A 22,437-nucleotide genomic window follows, 5' to 3' on the forward strand; every position below is an offset into this window, starting at 1 on the left:
AGTTACTGCCCCTTCATGACTCTGACCGGCCCGGGAGAACGGCTTCGGGACACCAGGCGAGCACTGGTGTCCGCGGGTGGCGACGAGCAGCAAAGGCGAGTCTGCCTTTGTCTCTAGCACTGGGTCCAGCAGTGCAGAAGCATCAGCGCTAAATTCCCAGAGGCTGGAAAGGTCCCAGGCTGCGTTTCCTACCCTGCTGCTTTTTATTATTGTTATATATATATATGTTTGCGTTGTGGTTTTTTTTCTCTGTGGCTGAAGACTCTTTAAGCTTTGGACTCGATTTTTTTTTTTTTTCCCCCGTCTACGTTTAAGTATTTGCATTGAATGAACTGATCAAGATGGACAAGAAATCATTTGAAACCGTGCTGGATGAAATTAGAAAGGTAACTTTCGGTTTGCATGTTAAGTTAACCGTTTGAAGGTAGAGTGTGCCTCTGGATAAGCACGCCAGGTCAGGTGTTTGTGTTCTTTAATAATTGCTTCAGGATTCAATAAAGACTAAGTTTCATCTCGGTATGAAGAGCTGTAACCCTGTGCTGCTTTTGTATCCTGGTGTTTGTGTGTCAGGTGTAGCAGTGTAAAGCTGCTATGAAAATGTGTTCTTTTTGAAATGTTTTGGTTTTTCTTAGAAAATGAAGGTTGAAAGTCCAGGCTGCTACCACTGAGTTAACATGTGCTTGGAGAATGCTCATTTAAAGCAAGCACTTGAATAAGTTTATCACGTTTACACTAGATGAGTAAGAAAAGCAAAAATAGCCAAGTATTGTATTTGGGGTAGGGGCTGCAATTGCTTGGCCTGACTGGAGATGGGGACTTACAGTGTGAGTTGTCCACCTTCTGTAGGATGGTTTGAGATACAACACACAAATGTGACATGACAGTTTCAGTTTCAAAGCTGCACTTTGCTGTTCTTGATCAAAGCCACATTTCCCACAGCTCAGGAGTGTCTGTGCACCTTCCTCCAGGTTACAAAATCCCAGGTTTTGCTGCATGCTCTGGACTGTGCTTGCATATTTCTTAAAAACTCGCTGAGCAAAATACTGGCTAATTGTGGGAAGCAGGGTTACAAACCTTGGCTTCCTGGTGTCTTGCAGGCCACTCATTTCTGCAGAGAGGCTTGCATTTAACAGGAAAGCTAGAGGTTAGTGGTTGGGGTAGTTCCTCAAATACTGGAAGTGGAAGAGGAGTTAAAAGAACATCAGCACCTGTGAGATTAATGGTTCCTGTCTTGAATGCAAGTACAAACATGAGATAACATGTTTTGCTGTAGCACAGAGGTGGTTCAGGTGTCACAGTGGAACAGTTATGTATCCTGATAGAGCTACCTTGGTATGAAAATAAAGGGCTTGTTTTGGAGAAGATTGCCTTATGGCAGAAAAGGAACACTTAGCATTTTTGTGATAGGTGGTTTTTGTTACAATGGGCTGTCTGGGAGAGGGCATTTTCTTTATTTGGACATGGGTGTTACAGAGTTGGGTTTCAGTTCAGCTTCTCTTCAGCATTAGATGCAGTGATGGCTACAGTTATAGTAGTATTTTGGAGCGTGCTGAATTATAAACCACTGTTCATAAAAGCCCCAGGGATGAGTCTTCGTTATCACAACTGCACTAACTAGCATTTTTGTATAAGGTCGTGGTCATAAATTCTCCTTTATAAAACAGGTCTTTTCTGTGCTGTGTAACCAGCTAAAAACGTGACTGCTTAAGAGATTTCACGGTGTGTACTTCCATAGTACCATAGAATGATTTGGGTTTGAAGGGATCTTAAAGATCACCTAGTCTAACGCCCCTCCCTCCCCCCGCCATGGGCAGGGACACCTTTTACTAGACCAAGTTGCTAAGGCCCTGTCCAGCCCGAACAATGGTTTGAACGCAAACACTTCCAGTGATGAGGCAGCCACAGCTTCTTTGGGCAGCCTGTTCCAGTGCCTCACTCCCCTCACAGTGACTAAGAATTTTAGTAGAAAGTCGGCAGGGAAAAATCAAGAAACAACTTGTGCACGAGTACTGTGCTGTTGCAGTGCTCATTTTCCAAATGCTTATTTTGTGTCTTTGTTTGCTAGGTCTTTATTTCTAGCTCTGTGGTATAACCTTCTTTATTATGTGATTCACAAGTCAGTTGTGTCAGTGTATTGCATGAACAGTCCTACAGTTAGCAGGAACAATTATTTAAATGCCTTAAAGTGTAGTTTAGTGCCACCTTTCTCCATATATATATTTACAATTATTAAGAGAATCAGTGTGTTTGTTGTTTTTGGGGGGCTTTTTGTTTGTTTATCCATAAATATACATATCAGTGCTTTCTGTTTGTGTACTTATTATAAAACCATTCAGTTCTTGATTTAAGGCGGAAGAGTGACATTTGTTTTGGTAAAGAAATTGCTATATGACATATTAGGCTTTTTTCTTTCTTCTTTTTTTTTTCCCCAAAATATGTGAAGAGAAGGAAGGGAGAGAAGAAAAAAATAGTATAAAGCAAGAAATTCAGTGTGTCTGGTAGTGTTGGTCTCTTAATGAGGTACGGAAGAGAAAGGGGTTGTCTCAAACAGGATGCAAGTGGTTTTCTGTGCACCTGTGGTGGTTTTCTGTGCACCTGTGCTGCTCACACTCGGGTTGCAGTGGTGGAGAACTTCACACCTGTCAGTCTGGAACAACAAAAGAAAGATTGGGGTAGATTTTAGAGCTATTGGGAAGAAGATGGTGTGTGGGTGAAGCTGGAGGTGATTTCAGAATGAGCATGAGAGCTACCAACAGATGGGGGCCTGGGAAACTGGGGAAGAAAGGTGTTTGCAGTAGGTTGGGGAAGAATGCAGCTGCCTTGTACCTGTATCGGTGAGCTGGGTATGAGAAGAGGGAGGAAGCTCTTGACTACTAGAGGGCCCACATGATTATTAAGAAAACTGGCCACGAAGTCAAAAAATGGCGGCCAGTACTGCATTAAACTACTCTGCTTCCTTTGTTTTGTATGATTTTGTACTAAAGTTTGAACTATGGGAAGGTAATGATAAGACAACATCAACTTCTGCAGCAAGCTTTGTTGCATGCTTAATTCTTGATATGCAGTCTCTTCATAAATTCATGGAGGTAGGATGCTTTGCTAGTTATCTTACAGGGAGCATACAGAGATACTGTATGAATAATAATCTGTATTATCTTGTTCAATGTAAAGTTAATGTAAACCTTTGAGGAAGAGTGATGATGATGTTCCCTCAGTATAGTTTTAAACAAAAAAAATAAAAGCAAAATTTTTTTTTTACAGAATAATTATATCTCTGCTTTTCATTGTTCTTTCAATTATCTAAAGGGTATACTGTTACTTGATATTATTGCAGTGTAGTTGATATAATATCACTTTATATGGCCAGGCTTTTCTTAGATTAATAGATTGGTCTAGCAGATGATTGTTCTATAATTATAATTTTTGACGGACTAATTGTGCATCTTTTTTCTTCTGTATCTTCTAGGCTGTACTGACTGAGTATAAATTAAAAGCTATTGAATATGTTCATGGATACTTTTCTAGTGAACAGGTAAAAGCCAGCACTGTCATGGGTTTAGTGGGAGCTATTGGTTTTGTGTATTCAGAAATATAGAAAGACAGGGTCTCCACTCACACTGAGGCTGATTATATTAGCTTTTTTATTTATTAACTGAGAAGATTTAATTCTTCATTATTATATCAGCATTAAACTGCTAAAAATAGTTCCAAGTTGTTTCATTATCATATTACTATGTTCTTGTTCTTGCTGTGTGGGGAAAACTGGATACATTTATCATAATGGAATTTGGGATTATCTTGCATGTATTTTCTAAACTGACACATAGTAATAAGTAGCCAATTTATTTTGATACAGTTTTTTTCCTTGTTTCTTTTTTTTGTTTTGCTGTTTGTTTTGCTTATTTTTTGCGTGTGTGTGTATGTTTGGTGAAGATGCTGTTTAAGATACTGGAAGTTTAGAAGCTTCTTCAGAAATATTATTATTATTACTAGTATTCTAATACCCTGGCAATTGCTGTGCATATATACAAATATATAGAGAAGAGTAAGTATCTATTTTAAATATTACTGTATAAAAGGTATCTCTTGTAACATAGTATTTTTAGGTGCCTACTTATAAAGGCACCTTATAAATAAAACCAACTTCAGATGCTGGTAGGCACTGATAATCAAACATCATAGAAAGATGGTTTTTAGCAGTATACGACTATACCCCCAAAATGGAAATATCCTATTGATGCTGTTAGCATAATTTTTTACTATATATAAAAGATTAATTGAAAATGTCTCTGTTGCAGGTTGTTGAGTTACTGAGATACTTTTCCTGGGCTGAACCACAACTTAAGGCAATAAAAGCTTTACAACATGTAAGTTTTTGTGACAAATCTTGTGGAATAATTTGCCCATTTAATCTCATTTTAGCTTTGTGATTTCTACTTTTGCAACTGCTGGCTCAGTCTGCCCTTATGTTCAAAGTTTCCTTTTCATCTCTTTCTTTTTCAGTGGTGTCAAAATACGAAACTTCATACTTTTAACCAGGGAATCTTTGCTGACTAAAATCTTTAACCAGGGAATCTTTACTTTCCTGTGTTTTACAAGAATAGATGTAGCCCTTTGTAACTGTTGTTAACTTCCTAATTTCTTCACTTTTGGCAAGTGCCTTTTGGAGTTTTGAAGTTAGCATACAAAGTCATCTTATCAATGGGAAGGAGATGTTTACTGAATAACTGTTTACTTAAAAATATTATAAATATTAATGTATATTATAAAGCTGTTACTGAGTTGCATTCTGAGTTTAAAATAATTGTACTGCCTTATTTTATATACACCTTTTTTTTTTCTTGCTTACTTGTCAGAAAATAGTGGCAGTTCCGGCATCAAAAATGGTTAATATTCTCAACTGCTTCACATTCAGTAAAGATAAACTTATTGCCCTTGAAATCTTAGCTTCGTAAGTATCTCTCATGCTGTATTTCCTTAGCTTGTATTGTTTTTACTGGTGTTTGAGTATATAAAACTTAAGATACTTCTAGAAGGAAACACTGGGGTGTCAGGTAAGGTAAAGCACAAATCCGTTATTGACAGGGCTGTAAAAAGACTTGGAAGTAGACATTGTGGAAAAATGCATAGTTCATCTAAGTCTTGAGCATGCTGCTATGTGGGCTTCTGCCTGCTGGAAAACTGCTATTTTGCTAATGTTTTACAGTGGCTTCAGGTCTTGTAGAGAATGAAAGAGGGCCTTAAGCTTATTTCTGCTCACTGAAATGTAAGAGGCTTGAGACCAGAGTATTCTGGGAATTGACCGTTGCACATTTGAAAAGCCCTCTAAATATTAACTATGTAAAAATGAGTTAAGTGAATCATTCTCTTAAATTGAAAAAAATAACTTACAGATATATAGAAGCTGTATAGATATCCTGTATTTATATTTACACAGGATGTTGGGTTATTTTGCTGAACACAGCTGCTTTAAATTATCTACCTTTTACATATGTTTATATTGGAACTCTTCCTGCTTTAAGGGGTTTATTATATGAAGTGCTGTTCTGTTTGAGATTGGGGAGATTTGGGTTTGTTTGTTTTTTTTTTTTGCATTAAGTATTCTGCCTTGCCTATGAATGCTATATATTACAGTCAGCTTGAACATTTTGGGATACATAAGTTCATTACATAGATACCATAAAGCAAATAAGAAAGAGCATGTAGACATAATCTTGCTTCTGGAGTTGATCTCTTAGAAGCTGTATGAATGCTCCTACTCTCTTCAGACCAAAACAAAACAGAATAGCCTAAAGGAAGTTCAGTGGTTCATTAAACTAACCTGTTTTGCTTCTTGAAATGAGATTGGAACCCATAGACTCCTTTAGTTGCTATACCTCAGATGGTGTGAGCAGAAAGTGCGGTAATTTCTTTAACTGTTGAATTTCTACAGTGTAAGAGCATAATAAGGGAGTCATGTTAGGGAATTCCTAATCCAAATCTGTGCTACTTTCTTTGCTAATCAAAACTAGAGAACAAAGCTCATCATTCATTCACATTTTAATACTATTCTTTGAGGTGGTTTTCATCTCTTTGTTCAACATTCCGCTGATTCCAATTATTCTAATATCCTCCTTTGAGAAGTCTCCCTTTTTGGACCTGTATTGTGTTTCCAGTAGTTTGGATGGGGCATGTAATGTTTGACAGCAGTAAAGGTTTTGAGGTCAGGGTTTTGAAAAAGGCAGGTAGAATCAGGCACTTGCACATTTAGTTGTTCTCTTTAGTGTGTCTAGTGTTATTCTGGGAGAGAAGCAAGGAGAAACAAAGGGTACTTTTTTCAACTATGTATGTGAAGGGTTTCACTAAGCAGAATATGGAGGGAATTGCCAGTATTTTATTCTTTTTCATTCTACAGTAAATAAGATGAAAATTTGTTTCTCTACTAGTCTAGCAAAAAACAGTGGCAAATGAAGTAGATGCTGGTTTTCTCCTGTCCTGGTAGTTGTGTTCTAGTAGCAATTAAAGTTTTCCAACAAACTGTTGTGATGCAAAATTCACTTTGTCAACAGTATTTTTTTGCCATAAAGTTTAGCCATTGTCGTCCAATGTTCCATATTGACACTCTATTCTAATACCATGCCTTACTTACAGGGGTGAAGTCCATATTTAAGACTGGGATTTTTACTTTAATATTAATAGTAAAATTATGATCTTAACTAATTATGTTTTTTTAATATACGTTAGTACTGGCTGAATAAGTGTTGATTGCTTTTCAGTAGTCCATTATTTTTGTTAAATGTAGGAGGTGGCAATAATTGTCAGTGTTTTCATTTATAGCAACATTGTTGATGCTCAGAATTATCGCCTTATTGAAGATCTGTTCAGAATTAATATGTCAGAGAAGAAAAGATGCAGAAGAATTCTTGAACAGGTAGTCATGATACTCTAGTATCCTTGATTCTCTCAAATATGGTATTGTTTCCATCCATGTAGTCATTGTGAGGTCAGGACTTTCCATGAGGACTGCTGGCAGCTATTGATGGAAGACCAGCTGGAAGGAGCAGCTGCAAAAAGACAATTGGAGCTATCTCATACATGTGCAAAAAAAAGAGTTTCTTTTAAGCATTAGGATCATATGGAAAAAGGGGCACACAACTACAACCAGTGCTGAAGGAAAAAGTTCCACGTTAGTTTTAGAGAACACCAAGTACTTAACTACAAGTCTAGTAGAATCAGAGATAGTCCGAGTACATTTGCTCAAAGCAAAGGGGACTTTAGCAGAACCTTACACTATTTGGGAAGAAGATTTGAGACAAAGCTTTGAATTGTTCCATGTTGGTTGTTTCATGCAGTCTTAATGTCATGAAATAGTAATTCCTTTCTTTAAAGTATTGAATGTGACAGGAAATAATGTCCTTTCTTGATTATTTTGCAGGCTTCAAAAACAGGTTGTAAGGCTCCTCATGCTATGATATCATCCTGTGGCATGATTCCAGGCAACCCTTATCCCAAGGGCAAACCAAGCCGCATAAATGGAATTTTCCCAGTAAGCATGATCCTCTGTTTTTGCTTTATGATTCGTTACAGTACAACCAAAACCAGGATTAATGTACATGGAAGGAGGAGTGGAATCAAAAGCAATGTTGTTGGGTATTTTTATTACCACATTCCACATTTATAGGAACTTGTGTTATTTTTATTTATCCATTCTTTCTCTGCTGCTTTAAGTAAAGGTTATGGCATGAATAAGACATCTTTCATACAAAGAAAACATTGTAAACTGTAGCAGTATTTAGCAGAATCAGGAGAAGTGTAAAGAGCCTTACTCTGGTAGGTTGCTAAGATGACCTAATATGGTCACTTACAGTACTGCTGCTAGTCTTAGTGTAGTTCTTAAACAACCATGTTAAGTATTTCCTGTGAACCCTTAAGGGACTGCAAAATGCTAGTTATCATGTCCACAAGTCAAAATGCAGAATTCTAAGTATGTCAGAAACATGGACTGCTTAATATGCATCTCTTCATAAAAGCTCAGTGTTATAAACCAAGCTATTGAAATGCTCTTGCTTGTCATTTTACAACTCTAGAACACAGTTTCTTTTCCATAACAAACATAATTAAGTATCAGTTTCAGAATATTCAGAAACTCAATTGTAGTTTAGAAAAAAAAAAAATCAAATATGGCAGAAGTCCTGTAGCAAGATTTACTTCTGAATTAATACTCAATTGTTTAATTTTCTTTTGTTTCAGGGAACCCCTATCAAAAAGGACACAGAAGAGTATATTAACGAAGGAAAGGGAATAGCAGCCCGTATACTTGGACCATCCAAACCAGTATGTCTAATAAATGAATGAATTAATTAAACTTTACGGGGGGGGGGGGGCGAATGTAACCACCAGTTATTTCATTTAGGCTTTGATATAAAATGCTGTTATGTGGCAAGACTGTAGAGCAGCAATTTAAACACGGCTAATCTTAGCTAATAAATATCTATAACCTAGTATTTTTATTTTTATCCTGAAAAGCAGCTCTAGTTTATGTCAGTGAATTCTCTAATGGATACAGTGTGTGTGCATTTGAAAGCAGAATTTAAATTACAGTAGAATTTAAATTACAGTAGAAGAGAAAACTAAAAGCATTTTTAGTAGTCCATCATGAGCTAGTGGTAGTTTTAGATACAAATATATGCAACTTTTTATTACTATCGCTAACGGTTTCCCCCATAAGCATTAAAAAATGCCTGCATCTTGGAAACCTGAATTACAGCAGTACCTTAGGGGGTTCTTCTTTCTTAACAAGACAGCTGATCTGTATTTCAAAATCTTTAAGCATGTGGGAAAAACTTTCAGTGAACTTGTTTTCACTTTTATTGTTGGTGGTTTCCCACTAAGCTGTATTATTTTAAAGGAACAGGTGTCATAAGTCTTGGTTAATTTTAAATGTGCTAAATCTTTAAAGTGAGAAGTCAGTCCAAGACTTCAGCTTGTGAAGATTACAAGGCAGGAAAAAGTTCCCTTGGTGTTCATTACTATGTTAAAACCTAAAGGCATATTTGTTTCATTCTTTTCATTAAGAGTGAAATATTTGCAGTTACTATGGATATTATGAAGAAATTTGATATAAAATCTTTTTCCAGTGAAGAAAAGATGCCACTACTGCTTGTGGTAGTATCTGTTAGCTTTTTGTCTGAGAAACATTAGGTAATGCTTTCACTATTGCCTCTTCCTTTTTTTTTTTATTTTTTTTTTTTGTTTATGTAGGCTCCATCAACCTACAATCCTCACAAACCAGTTCCATACCCCATCCCACCATGTCGGCCACATGCAACTATTGCACCAAGTAAGGCTTCTATGTGTTTTAGCTTGATGCTGTTGTTTCATCTACTTGCCTTTTAAGTAATGTGTCAAATGTCAGTTTCTCTGACTGTGATCATACCTGAAATTAGCTCCCTAAATGTACTCTGTGTACTGGTTTCTACTTCTTTCTGTCATGACTGCAGATTTTATAGAAAGAGGAATATGTAACATCTTTTCCAACATCCACATAAGGAAAATTCAGAATCCTGTTTGTATGACAAAATATGTCTTTTATGGGAGGCATTGTGCATGTTAGACAAGACTAGGACTGTGTCTTTGTAATGTTTCACCAAGATTTGAACTTTAGCTTGACAAGTCTTGTTGCTCTTGTACCAAACTGAGGATGTGGTCAGACACAGCTCTGAATTGGGTGGAAATAAGTAGGAGCTTGTTGAAGGACAGTAATCTGCTTCTCGGTTAAGGAGGAATTTCTTTCTCAGTTGCCTTCAGCATTACATTCTCTCCATCACAATGGAGAGAAAAGTTTCCTAAAAGAGACGTTCAGGTATGCAAATTTAAGTCTCCGAAGGGACTTAGTAATTGCCTTTTCTTGTGTTTGATCTGGCTATTCCTAGCCCTGTGCCTTAGGCAAGATTGAGTCTTTCTTCATAAACTCTTCTCCCTTTCCCCTGTGCATCAGTTTTTTTTATTCCAGGTATTTTTGACAGTGAGCAAGGCAGTGGTCAGTTCTGTGGAAGAAAATATTGGGAGTACTTGCATAGTCAGACTTTGGTCTTTTTAACCAGCTGCTGAAAGCTTTTCCTAATCTTGCAATTCAGTACTGCAAAACAAGGAGTGCTTTGGTTAGGAAGTTTGCTTTTCACTGATGTTAGAGATTTCAGGGAGTTTTTAAGGTATTTGATAAGAAAGTGTGCTACAGCTCTTGGCATGCATGTTGAAGGGTGAGTCATCTAACCAACTTGATGTCTGCAAGTCTCTATAGTCAATTTGGAAAACTGGGTACTACTGGTGTCTAAAGTAAGTCTGATTACTTGTGTCCTACAGGAAAGTGTACAGGAAATTGCAGACTAGCTCAAATTTATGTTAAATAAATCCTATCCAAAGTAAGTTAGGCACAAAATTTGGCATGTGACTAGATGTAAGTATTACCACATTTTAGGACATGAAATGGCTTTTGAAGTTTGGGTCTTACCAGACTGCAACATGTTTAAAAAAAAACAACCCTTGAGACCACAGAACTCATAACTGATATATTTATGTATATAATAAATGTGTTTAATGAGATTGCAGAATCTGACCTGAAACTGTTGAATGTGATTGTTTTCAAGCAATGGTCAGAATGATGTTTTGTTTTCTGACTCCTACTGTATTGGTTTAACATTTCCTTCCTGGGTGACACAGTGATTGTTAGTTTACTGGTTTTCAGCCAAGAGTTGTCAGGCAAGAAATCCTATCATTAACTTGAACTATTATGAAAGTGTGAAATCAGAAGCACTTAAAGTATTGCTCAGGTACTACCTTTGCTCCATGAAACATAAATTCAAGTACAATAAGTATTTTACATTAAAATGACTTGCTAGTCCACTTGAATTTCTTAGCATTTAAAGAAATATTGAAGAATGATAGACTAAGTATTTGAGATGGGACATTTTTCTCTGAAATTTCTGAGTTTAGTGTTGGAGGACCAGACATGGTGTATGTTTGGCTCTTTTGTTTGTCAAGGTGTTAATGTTAAAGGATGAGTTGCAACAGCCTTTAAGTCAGAAACAGAAAAAGAGCAAATATGCTGCAGACACACTGAATCACTCCTCCCTTTGAGTTTTTCAAGCAAAAAGGAATTGAAAGCAATTGAAACCTGACTTTTTCAGTCTTTTTGAAGAGAACTGCCCTTATTAAAATTTGGATCATAATGCGGGTTGTTCAGACAGACATGGGCAAAAGTCAGCGTCCAGCATGTGATGCTGGTATGGCTTTTTGGTGAAGGAATGTCTTACAATATTGAAAATGTCTTTTTAAAGGGAAAGACACTTACTGGTTCATTTAGATATGGATCCTTCTGATGACTGAGATGTGAATTGCATTTGATATTTTAGGTGCTTACAACAATGCTGGATTAGTTCCAATGGCTAATGTCATAGCTTCAGGCTTACCAGCTCCTCAGCCATACACTGCTAATCAGGTGGTATCAGGTAAAGTATACATACCTTTAACAATGTTGATGGTATTTTTTTCTAATTCATTGTTGTGAATGGATCATTCGCTGCTGGAGTTCTGTTTGCTTTTAAATAACAAACTGTTGTTCTCTGTTTAGAAAATGAGGACCTTTCTAGCCAGGCAAAACCTTCCCAAAATCAAGGTAAATTGCAAATCCACATGGGGATTTTTATGTTGATTTTACCTTTGTCATTTGTTCAGAAAATGTAAACAGCTTGTTTGTTTGGTGGGATTTCCATAAGCCTCTGAGTATTTAATTACTGTTGGAATAGGATCCTTTGAGGGTGGAGAAATAAAATAATCTTGGGCATTTGGCACTTCAAAGCATTGAAGCATTAAAATTAAGCTTTCTGTGTTACCTCATTAAAGTTTTATATTCTTCATCATATAGCATGTGAGAAATCATGTAAAAAAACTAAATCAAAATAAGCTTTACAATGTAATGCACTGAAACACTTCATTAATATCTTCACAATTGTTAAAACTCGGGACATTATTTGAAAACTCATTCATGTTTTCATCTCATATATTAGTTTCAGTGGCAAGTTAGGAATATGAGAAGGACAGATTCTTTATTTATAGTTTGTTGAAATACATGTGTAGAATGTCTTATCCTGGACTGTTCAACTAAGTCCACCTGCACTTCTGTCTTACCCTTTAAAATCCAATAGTTTTTGTGGAGGAGAGACTTGGGCTTTTTTGGTTGTTGTGTTTTTGGGGGTTTGTTTTTTTGGTGGTTTTGTTTTTTTGTCTCTTATTTGTGTGGTTCTTTGTATGCTTTGTACACTTAGTGCAAATCATAATAAATCCTGTTATGAACTGTATTTAAAGGCTTTGATAATACTTTGTTAGATTTGACAAATAGAAACTGAGTATCTGCTATTGAGTCAGGAATATTAACAAATACCTAAAATGGATTAAATGGCTAAGTTTATCTCCTGTAAATCCTTATAGGCAAATACATGTATGTTTTGTCTTTTCTTCTCTATGCCCAGGGAGCGTCCTACTGAAATGTTGCCACTTCAAAGGATCACTTTATTAATACGTACCCCTTTAAGTGTACATGTGTTTACAAGATAGTTTGTACAGCTAAATGAATATAGTGTAAGGAATAAAATTATCACTTAGGAAGAGAAATTCAGTAACAGCTCTGAGTTTTATTGCATATGTATTTCTCTGGTGATTATCTTAACTGTGATCTTTAGGAGAGTCTTCAGCTTGGAAACAGGACGAGGAAAGAACAGAATCCAGAGCTGATCATTTGGTTTAGGGTTTTGGAAAGTAATGTGTAAAAGGAAGTAGTTTGCAAACTTACTAGGTTTAGATTTTCAAGATACATAAAACAGGAGTTTGTCATGAGCTTAAAGATTCCATTTTTGGGTTTGGGTGTGCAGATGTAGAATTTGCCAAGAAAGAAATGTAAGCTGTTACAGAGTTGAGGGTGATGAGTTTGGTTGCATCAGTGATTTGCTTACAGTTGAGCAGATTATTCTAAAAGTAAAATAAAGCATGAGGGTTGTTTGAGATGAATTATTAGTTTACACACTCATATTCCACAGGAAAATAGAGAGAGGCATATCTAGGCTCTTGACAGTGTTCGTAAGTGCAGCTTCTTTCCATTAACCTCCATATCCCCATTTGCAGAGTGTCTGCCTGTTTTTCTCCAGCTTGACTGATGCCTCTAACTTACTTTTTGTAGGGTTGATATAAGCTGATATTCCTAGTGGCAGGTGCTTGCCTTGATTGAGGACACCTGACTAAGGACTTACAGAAATATTTTGTGATAAAGTGCCAATGTTAGTTTAATATTGTAGCGTGATACATGAATTTAAAAGTGTACCTTCTTAGAGTCTAAATCTGAAGGAAACACAGTGAAGAGAATGACCTGATTTTTGAAGGAAAGAAAAATACCAGCACCTGAAATCAGCTTTCTTCAGTTGTTGACTAAAGTTCTCTGAAATAACGATACATTGAATTAACTGTTTCTGAAGGAAATTCTGACCTTCAGTGAGAGTGGATGCAGAGGAGCCCAGGTGATTTGATACTCATGGAATATTAGATCTGTTTTGGGTACTGCTAGATGTTAGGAACCAGAGGGAGGGTGTTTACCTGTGTCACTTAGACACTCTTACAAGTGTCTTAACTGTCTTGCATGAGGTCATGAAGAGGTAGTAGATGTCACAAAGTGTTTTAAAGAGGAGTGGTAGCCTATGTGCTGTACAACTTGTGTGATGTGTTTGTACGTACCTTTTTGTTGTGTTTTCATAGGCTCCCTGTTCATTGTTTATATGCAGACATTGTTAGCTATTGCCTGTGTATCATATTTTGAAATGTTATATAATATGTTTGTGTTGATTTCAGTATTTCTGACAGCTTCAAGTATTCTTAACAGTTTTGTTTCTTTGCAGCTTTTTCTGCACAAGCGAATCAGCTCTTTACTCCTCATGGTTCTAACCCTTCAACACCTGCTGCTACTCCAGTCCCTACCCCGTCACCTGTCAAGGCAATAAGCCATCCATTAGCACCTGCAACTCCACTCATCTCTGGGATGAACATGTCTACCCCTGTCCTTCCTGTTTTCCCAGGACAGGTCTCCTCTTCCATCCATACATCTCAGCCATCCACTCCAACCCCTACTGTCATCAAATCCCTTTCATTGCCTGGTGTTCCTGTCACATCTGTTCACAATGCAACCTCTACCCCTATTCCTGCAGTTTTTTCTGGGCTGGCTTCTATACCTGCTGCTACACCAGCTCCACAAGGTTCTTCCACACCGTGCACTACACCTGCACCTAGTGAAGCTTTCGCATCTGCTACTGCACCATTTGCTGGCCTCCCGTTTTCTGCAACCTCTTCAATTGCTTCCACTAATAATCCTGCTTCATTGTCATCAGTTTTTGCTGGCCTCCCTTTGTCCTTGCCACCCAATGCCCAAGGGATTTCTAGTCCTCTTCCATCCACAATTGCTAATTCTCCTGCCACTACCATTCCTGGTTCGCTTAGCTTGCCTAACCCAATTTTGTCTGTCTTAAAGGGATTTCTGACATCAAATGACACTTCATTAATTAATTCATCTGCTTTACCTTCTGCTGTGACAAGTGAACTTGCTTCTTTATCTGCTCTTGCTAATCAAAGCTCTGACCCTCCCACTTCCTCTGTCAAATGTTACACCCCATCAGCCACCCCCACCTCACAGCGTTCTTCCACACCCGGGCTGGCCATTTTTCCAGGTCTTCCATCCCCATCTGTAACCAATTCCAGTTCCACTCCTCCAGCATTGTCTGCACCGTCACCTTTAACCACTTCACCATCGATTATGCCAGTCAGCTGTGGCTCATCAGCCTCCTTCTTGCATGGTGCAAGCCCTGCTAATCCTGATCAGCAGCTCTCAGCAGCCCCAGCTGCCACAAGTATCCCAGTTATGGTCAAAACGGAGCCCATGAGTCCTACCCTCTCGGCCTTCAAAGGTCCTTCTCATTCGGCCAGCCCTTCTCATGGCACTATAGGACTGTCAGCACTTGGGCGTGCATACACCTCAGCAGCTTCAGTGCCAGTCAGTTTACCCAGTTCCCTGAATCCAGCGCTATCAGGTCTCTCTTCTTTGAGTGCTCCTCTAAACAATTCTAGTTCTCTGTCTTCCATTTCCCTTGCCTCACATGGCTCCTCTGCTCCCATTGCCCCTGTGTTCAATGGACTTCCTCCTTTTACATCTCTAACCAGTAACTTTGCTTTTACTGGTAATCCAGCACTTACGCCACCTGTCACTCTCCCAGGGTCTTTGTTAGCTACTCCGTCTACAACTGCTTCAGCTGTGTCTGCCTCTCATGCGAGTTCCACTGCTGCTGTACTCTCAGAACTCGCCGCCTCGGCAACAGTCTCTGCTCCACCCTTCTCGCTTAACTTGTCCAGTGCTGTCCCTTCCCTTTTTTCTGTTGCCCAGGGACCTCTGGGATCATCAAACCCATCCTTTCCTGGTTTTCCTGTCTCTAACACACCCTCTGTCACTCCTGCTCTCCCTTCTTTCCCTGGCCTCCAGGCATCTTCTGCAGTAGCAGCAGTTGCACCATTGCCGGCAGCTGCCACAGCCCCATCTCCGGCTCCGGTCCTGCCAGGGTTTGCCTCGGCCTTTAGCTCAAACTTCAACTCTGCACTTGTTGCACAGGCTGGGTATGTTTCTGTTTCTGAAGGAGGTCATAACCATTTCGTTTTCTCTTGAGCACAACACCGATTTTTACCTTAGACATAGACATTATTTTCACTTGTAGTAACTAATTACAGTTAATTTTTAAACTGAGTTCACCAATAGTTTTGCACCTGTCTTATAAACTGAGAGCGTAATTACAAAATAGGCTGTCCTCAGTAGTCCCTGTTGCAACAGACTAATCCACTGAGGTGCTGAGTGATCTCATTCCTCAGATAAGGATACTTGGCACCTCCTAGGTTTTTACAAGAGTGGATTCCACGTGGGCATCCATTGACATATTCAGGTAATAGCAGACAATATCTTAGATGTTCCTATGTTTTAAGGAGTTATTCAGCATTAACTTTTGTCTGAAGATTTTTTGTGTGCAAATTGTAGGCACAGTCAAGGTACATAAATTTTTGAGTTCCCTTCTTAGGTGTGCTCTAGACAATCTTGGTTTGTGTGTGCATGAATAATTTGTAGGTGGGTAGAGACTGGGCTTCTGTTTGGAAATTCTGGCCTTCATGAGGTTTAGAAAAGGATGCGCTTTTGACTGATACAGACACAAGCTTATAGAGAGAGAAACCTAAGATAAAACATGATACAGATGTTCCTAATAATAGCCGCATCTTGACATTCTTTCAGCTTGACTTCTGGACTGCAGACAGCAGGAAATGCAGTTTTTCCTGGTCTTTTATCTCTCCCTGGCATCCCTGGCTTTCCCCAAAGTGCCGCACAATCTTCCTTACAGGAATTGCAGCATAGTGCGGCTGCACAGTCAGCACTACTACAGGTAATGTGCCCATTTATTAATGCTGTTTTACTTCCAGTAATCATTTGAGCATGTACTTAAACTAATCCTAAGAAGTTAACGCTTAAGTCAGTAGATGATTAAAACCCCTGACGTGTTTGAGAGCTGATACAAGGGTGATGATAAAGAACAACTCGTATTAACTTCTTAATCAAAGTTGATGTACAGTGCTTCTGGATGTTATGAGCGGGATTAAACCCATTTTGAAAACTCTTTGTAAAATGGGGAGGAGTAAAAGAAAAGACATGCAAGTGAAATTGTTGCAGGTTTGTATTAAGTCTAATGAGCTGACCATGTAGTTGCAAAATTTGTGCTCGGTTCCAGTATGACATCTTAATACTTAAAGATTCGTGTGGAAAACCACTTTGTTGTGAATTACATGCCTCCCTACACATGCGGTCAGGTTGTCATGAATTTGTGTCTACTGTGGTTGTGCTTCTCTTGATAGTTCCCACAAATACAATTGTAATAATCATGAGGTAGCTTTAAGTGATGTGTAGTTTCATCATTTCTTGTCCATGTAAGAACTTGTTTCACTCTCCACCCTACAAAGCTTAACTGAAACTATCATTGGAGTTTGTAGTTAGATGTTTACTTTGCCTTTTGTAAAAAATGGCCCCTGTATGGATTAAGGAGTCTGGTAGGAAATTTGTCCTCTACAGAATACTAAAAGAGGCAGTTGAGTGTCTTGAATTAATGTTTTCTCTCTTCTGTGATCCATTGATTTTTTTATTTTTTTTTTTTTATGGAGCATGTGTCTAAGTACTGTTCAGTATGCAGAGTATTGTCAGATATCTTTTGAGTATCAGGGGATATAGATTGGAAAAAAATTCTTTGCCTAGACCACACTGCTTTTGTAACTCAGGAATTTATTTGTTCTGTAGAAATCTGTGTATCCAGATTGCATTGAAGAAACATCAGTTTTCTTGTTCAGAAGTTCCGGTCACTAAAATTAACAGCTATTCAAGCAGTGAAGATAAAATTCAGAGCTGGTGAAATACCACAGCTCCTGATTAAGCTATGCCTTCCAGATCATCTGGTGCGCACTTCAGTGGAACATAAATGCCATTAATGCTTTCTTCATGTTTTCTCTTAATCCAGTTGCTTTCCTCATTCTGTGGTATTTCAGCGCAATTGTTGCTCTAAAGCTTAACATCTGCATATAGGTGCATTGCTCATCTCTGCTCTTTGCATACTTGAGATTATACTCTGGTTTGGCTTGACTAGGACTGGTATTGTGCCTGAAATTTTGCTTAATGTAGATTTTTGTTTATTTCTTTGTTTTTATCAATGCTGTTTCCTAACTTCTTCTCTTCCTTGAAGGCACATTCTGCTTCTGCTCTGGAGAACTATCCAACTCAGCCTGAAGGGTTTGCTAACTATCCATCAGCACCAGGAACACCATTTTCATTGCAGACAAGTCTGCCCCAGAGTGGATGGCAATAAGATAACCAGACATTTTAAAGACTGCAGTGGTTGCTTGACAGAGCCTGATCCTATTCACTCTGAAAGTTGTCTCAACGTTAGCGGGAGCATGGTCTGAACTGGGGAAAGAGGGAGGGAAGACACAAGGGTAAAATGATTCCAGGAGGCTATGTCAGATGTCAAACTTAATTTTTGATTGCATTCAATTGATTCAGGGTCTGATCCTGTGAATTGCTGAGCATCCTTGGCTCTTCTTGTAGCTTATGAGATGAATGTTTGGTGTCATACCGGATCAGAAATATTCAAAGAGGTGCTTATGTAAATAGAGCAAGTGGCTGTCAAGCTGAACGGGAGAAGAAGTATACTTAATAGTGTGCGTAAGCACCTATCCTGTTATGTTTTGTATGGTATATGTGGTTAATACAGAATGAGATCTAGAGTGGAACTAGGTTCTTAAAGATGTAGATGATCTTTCATCTAGATGCACACTTCTTGTGTGTGCATAGATCAAGGTCAGTTTATGGTTCTTTGGATTTTTTAATTTGTATGTGTGAGGATCTCCTGTTAGCATCACCAGTATGTTATAAAGAGAGGCTACATCAGGGGAGTGTGGAGATTTTCTTATGCTTCGAAATACTGTCATAGGCTTGCTGCTGAATTGAATACTCTTTTGTCTGAATCTGAATAGGAGAGCTAGGAAATAATGCTGTACTGCATTTGGGTAGAAGTGTATTCTGTTTTACTGGAGTATTGTTTAGCTAGCTGAGAATGTGTCTTTCCAAAGTACATGAAAACATTTTTATTTGCCTCTAAAATAAATGTTCCATAACGTTCTCTCTCCTCCCACACCTCTCTATGAATGAAATAATTGTACTGCGGATAGGCCACCTATCCAGCACTTTTGACTGCAGACTTTTGTGAATGTTTACAGACATGGTTCAAGTTCTTCTCTCCCTTATACTCATAAACGAACTGGTTCTCTATGCTTTTTGACTAAAACCTACAACTTGATGGTGCTTAATTTATCCTGTGAATATAAGCGAGAGCAGAATTTGGACCATGGATTTTTTTAGTATTTTTCCTTGGAAAACTTATGTGGTTTTAAAGGCATATAGCTAAATTAACTGTATTGGTTAGGAAGGGTTATGATGCAGCATATAGAAAGGTCTTGCTTTGTTAGTGAAATTCAGTTGTGCACTCTTCTAATAATGTTAGCACCTATGGCAGCTTGTAACACATCATTGAATATCATCTATTTAAGATAAACTCTTGTTCATGTTCTAGAGCCAATAGAAATGAATGATATTCAATCCTGTGGCTAAATTAAAATGTAGAGGATACTATACTATAGAAAAGCTCTGCACCTAGAGTTTTACTTTTTTAAAGTTTAATTCTGCTGGGAGTTGTTGCTAATGTATTTTCTTTCCAGATGTGAACAAACTTTTCTAGAACATTAATGGAAATTCCTGTATTGGTTTTTAACACATTTTTTTTAAATAAACGTTTACAGTCATGGCAAAAAGGCTTTGCTCGCTATTTACGTATTTGCCTAAAAGACAAATGAATAAACTTGGTTTTACTAAGACACTTCCTAATGTTTGTTCTCCCTTATGCTGTTTCTTTCTGATACAGGATTGTATATCGAATTGTAAAATTGTTTCCTGAAGACTGGCAATAGAAACATATCCTATGACAAAAATGATCATACCCTATGATCAAAAAAAAAACTAGATAGTGTCCTCGATACTTTGTCAGTGATTTGGTATTTTTTCATTTTAATAATCAAATTTACATATTACTTTAAAGGTAAAAATGTATTGCACTTTGACATTATTTTCTGAAGCCGATTTAATTCTAGTGATTCTCCACACTGAACTTTTAAAAATCAGTGCCTTATATCTTGACTTAAGAAATCTGTGGAAAAAAAATCTCTACCATCTTTCATTATGTTTCCCTTTTCATTCTTTTCATGGCTTCTTCTTTCCAGATTTGTAGATAAATTGGAGAAGGAGAAAATAAAAGTTTGTATATGTTCTGAAGGGCAAATTGGGTTTTGTCCCATAGATGTGAATGTAGTAATTCAAAGTCATTAAGCATTTTGTAACCTTACTGAGGTGCTGAGTTTGATCTCCAATTAGTTCAAACTAATTAGTTCAAACCAGGAATCAGGTTTCCCCATCAAGTAATTAAAGTTTGAACTAATTCACATCACTTTGTAGTCAAAAGCAAGTACCAGATACCAGCTGTTATGCAGTGCTTTATCAAAAACTAAGCATTTTCTACATGTCTTTCTGAAAATCGAACATCTACTGATTGGTCATGGGGTGTGGGTTGTTTTTTTCTGTCTGAACATTAGACAGCTCAAAGATACTCTGGTTCTTAGTGAATCACAATGAGCAGGATTTTGTAAACTGAACTTTCCAGTGGTTAGGATTAAGGTAAGTTTCAATTTCTTAAGCATTTCTCCTGATGTAAAGTTGTATTTTATTAATTTTTTTTCTCTTCAGGAGTAAGGTCTGTGTTCTGCATTGCAGCAAACTCCTGCGACCCAGCCTTGGGATTTACGAAGGGGATGATTTGTCCTGATCTCTTTCATGCTTACTTGAGCACCATTTTTAAAAAGCCAAGGAAAAGTCTGCTCCTACAACAAACCGTGATGGGTCTTACACTAGGCCTGTGCTGGGAAGGGGTAGTTGCTGTGTGACGTTGATTCTAGACTATGATGTGTCATTGTTAAAGTTGTTATTACTGATATATTTCAGCTGCGTTGACAGGCGGCAAAGATAAGGTGGAGTGAAATGTTCTTTGAAATAAAATCTTTGGAACAACTAAGAACGTACTGGGTTTGCGTCTACATACAAGTTTCAATATATCTTTCAAGTATTTTAATTGCAGCTGTTGTAGGACAGAAACAGAGCAATCTTCTGTCTAATTATTCCTCTGATTTGCAAGTGAGTGTTGTGAGTTTGGCTGGGCCTGGAAGAAAACTTGCTATGGTGTGGATGTTCTTACCTTGCAAATTGTCTTCCTTTCTGGATTGAGACAGGAGCAATCCTTTTGTTTCCCATTTACTTACGCTCTAGCGAAGTGTAGCCTAATGGGTGTCTTCTGGTATCTCCCCATCTTCAGCTATTGAAAGCTGATACCATTCCCACAAGGAGGAGGAGCAATGTGTATATTATTAATTTTTAAGGAGGAGCAATAGGGTGGTATTGTTAGTTTACTCTGTGTCCTTTCTAAATTTTGATCTGGGGAAAGGAATGATGAGCCTGAAGCAAATAGGCCAGTATCTGTTCTAGGGGCAGAATTCAGGGCCAGGAAAGGACCAGGCTGAAAAATCTTTAGGAAATGGCTAAAGCATAGTGTATGGGAAGGAAAGTGGTACTGGCCTAAAAGGGTCAGAAAAAGACAAACTGAAACCTACAACTTTGTTATATGCAAATTCCATGTGAGGACTGCCTTATGAGTTTTTTGATACCTTTGGGTTTGACACTGTTTAGGAATGGCTGTGTGTAAGAATCCTCATTCTGGTTTTAACAAACTTTGAAGTGGGGGGTGCTTGGTCTGTAGGATGAGTCTGCCACTGGGTGATAAGTGGGAGCAACTGCCTACTTTAGAGAAATGGAAATCTAAACGATCCTCTAGTCTGAAGGACTGGTGCCATTTGCAAATGTAGCAGTTGGTGCAGAGAAGTGCTGGAGAATGGCCTTCTTACAGGCAGGCACCTAATCACCGTGCAGACTGAGCCTTCAGTCTGCTTTCAGAATAGAAATTGAAGGCTTTAGCTGCATCAGCATGCTGCAGAAATAGCTGAACTGCTGGTGACTCGAGCCACATTCATCTGATGTTACTTCTAAATGAGCCCTGCTGAAGTGGCATTAGACTCAAACTGGTTTTCTCTGTGGTACTGCTCTGTAACACTGGGCTGTGCCAGGCTCTTCAGCACAAGTGAACTTGCAGCCTGTAAACTCTTTTGCCCCAGAGTGCTCATGTATATTCTTCTCTGAGTGTTTTGTGGTGAGTTATCCACATGCCCCAGTGTAACCCCAAGGAGAAAGGATTAAGATGGCCCTACCTTTGACTTTTTGAATTTTTGAAACACAGAACTAAGGTGCAGCTTAAATTAACACAGAGAAACTAATACAGCAATGTTCCTGAATGTAAAAGAAAAACACCATCTGCTTTAGTCACCTCTCAAGGGCTGTATTTACAGGTACATCAGGGAATTCTCAGTAAACAACAAGGAGCAATTATTTCTGTTAGATTGTAACATGTTTTGTTCATCTATCTGACAATATAAGTACCTGTGTAGATTGTTCTATTCAAATGGCTTGGAAAAAAAATATTTTCAATAAAACCGAGTTTCTCTAAAATACAAATGTTGGGGTAGTTTTGCATATGATGCTTTTGCTTCTGCAATAATAAAAGCCATTTTTCTAAAGCATATCTTTCTTTGCCCTTACTGCCCTCATAGTAGGCATCTGCTCTGAACAGGTTTGATCATGCA

At 38.0% G+C, this 22,437-nt stretch overlaps 1 protein-coding gene across 5 annotated transcripts; it reads left to right on the plus strand.

Moving 5' to 3' along the window:
* The first annotated feature begins 268 nt into the window (after positions 1-268).
* On the plus strand, positions 269-20,644 carry PROSER1 (proline and serine rich 1). 5 transcript variants are annotated; one of them, XM_061457450.1, is made up of 13 exons: positions 269-386; positions 3,467-3,532; positions 4,299-4,367; positions 4,857-4,951; positions 6,817-6,910; positions 7,415-7,525; positions 8,230-8,313; positions 9,241-9,319; positions 11,391-11,486; positions 11,609-11,653; positions 13,920-15,678; positions 16,340-16,487; positions 20,465-20,644. In XM_061457450.1, exons 1-13 carry the CDS (start codon positions 342-344, stop codon positions 20,504-20,506), a joined length of 2,733 nt encoding a protein of 910 aa, XP_061313434.1. In that variant the 5' UTR covers positions 269-341; the 3' UTR covers positions 20,507-20,644. The 5 variants fall into 5 exon arrangements, 4 of the variants coding, with proteins under 4 accessions (XP_061313434.1, XP_061313435.1, XP_061313433.1 ...); XM_061457451.1 differs by having other exon boundaries at positions 20,438-20,566; XM_061457449.1 differs by lacking the exon at positions 20,465-20,644 and adding an exon at positions 17,829-19,515.
* Positions 20,645-22,437: the final 1,793 nt, after the last annotated feature.

This window comes from Pezoporus flaviventris, unplaced genomic scaffold (genome assembly GCF_033815535.1).
Source record: "Pezoporus flaviventris isolate CSIRO_AGI_PZ_B2104156 unplaced genomic scaffold, CSIRO_AGI_Pfla_v1 ptg000025l, whole genome shotgun sequence".
Taxonomy (NCBI): Eukaryota; Metazoa; Chordata; class Aves; order Psittaciformes; family Psittacidae; genus Pezoporus; species Pezoporus flaviventris.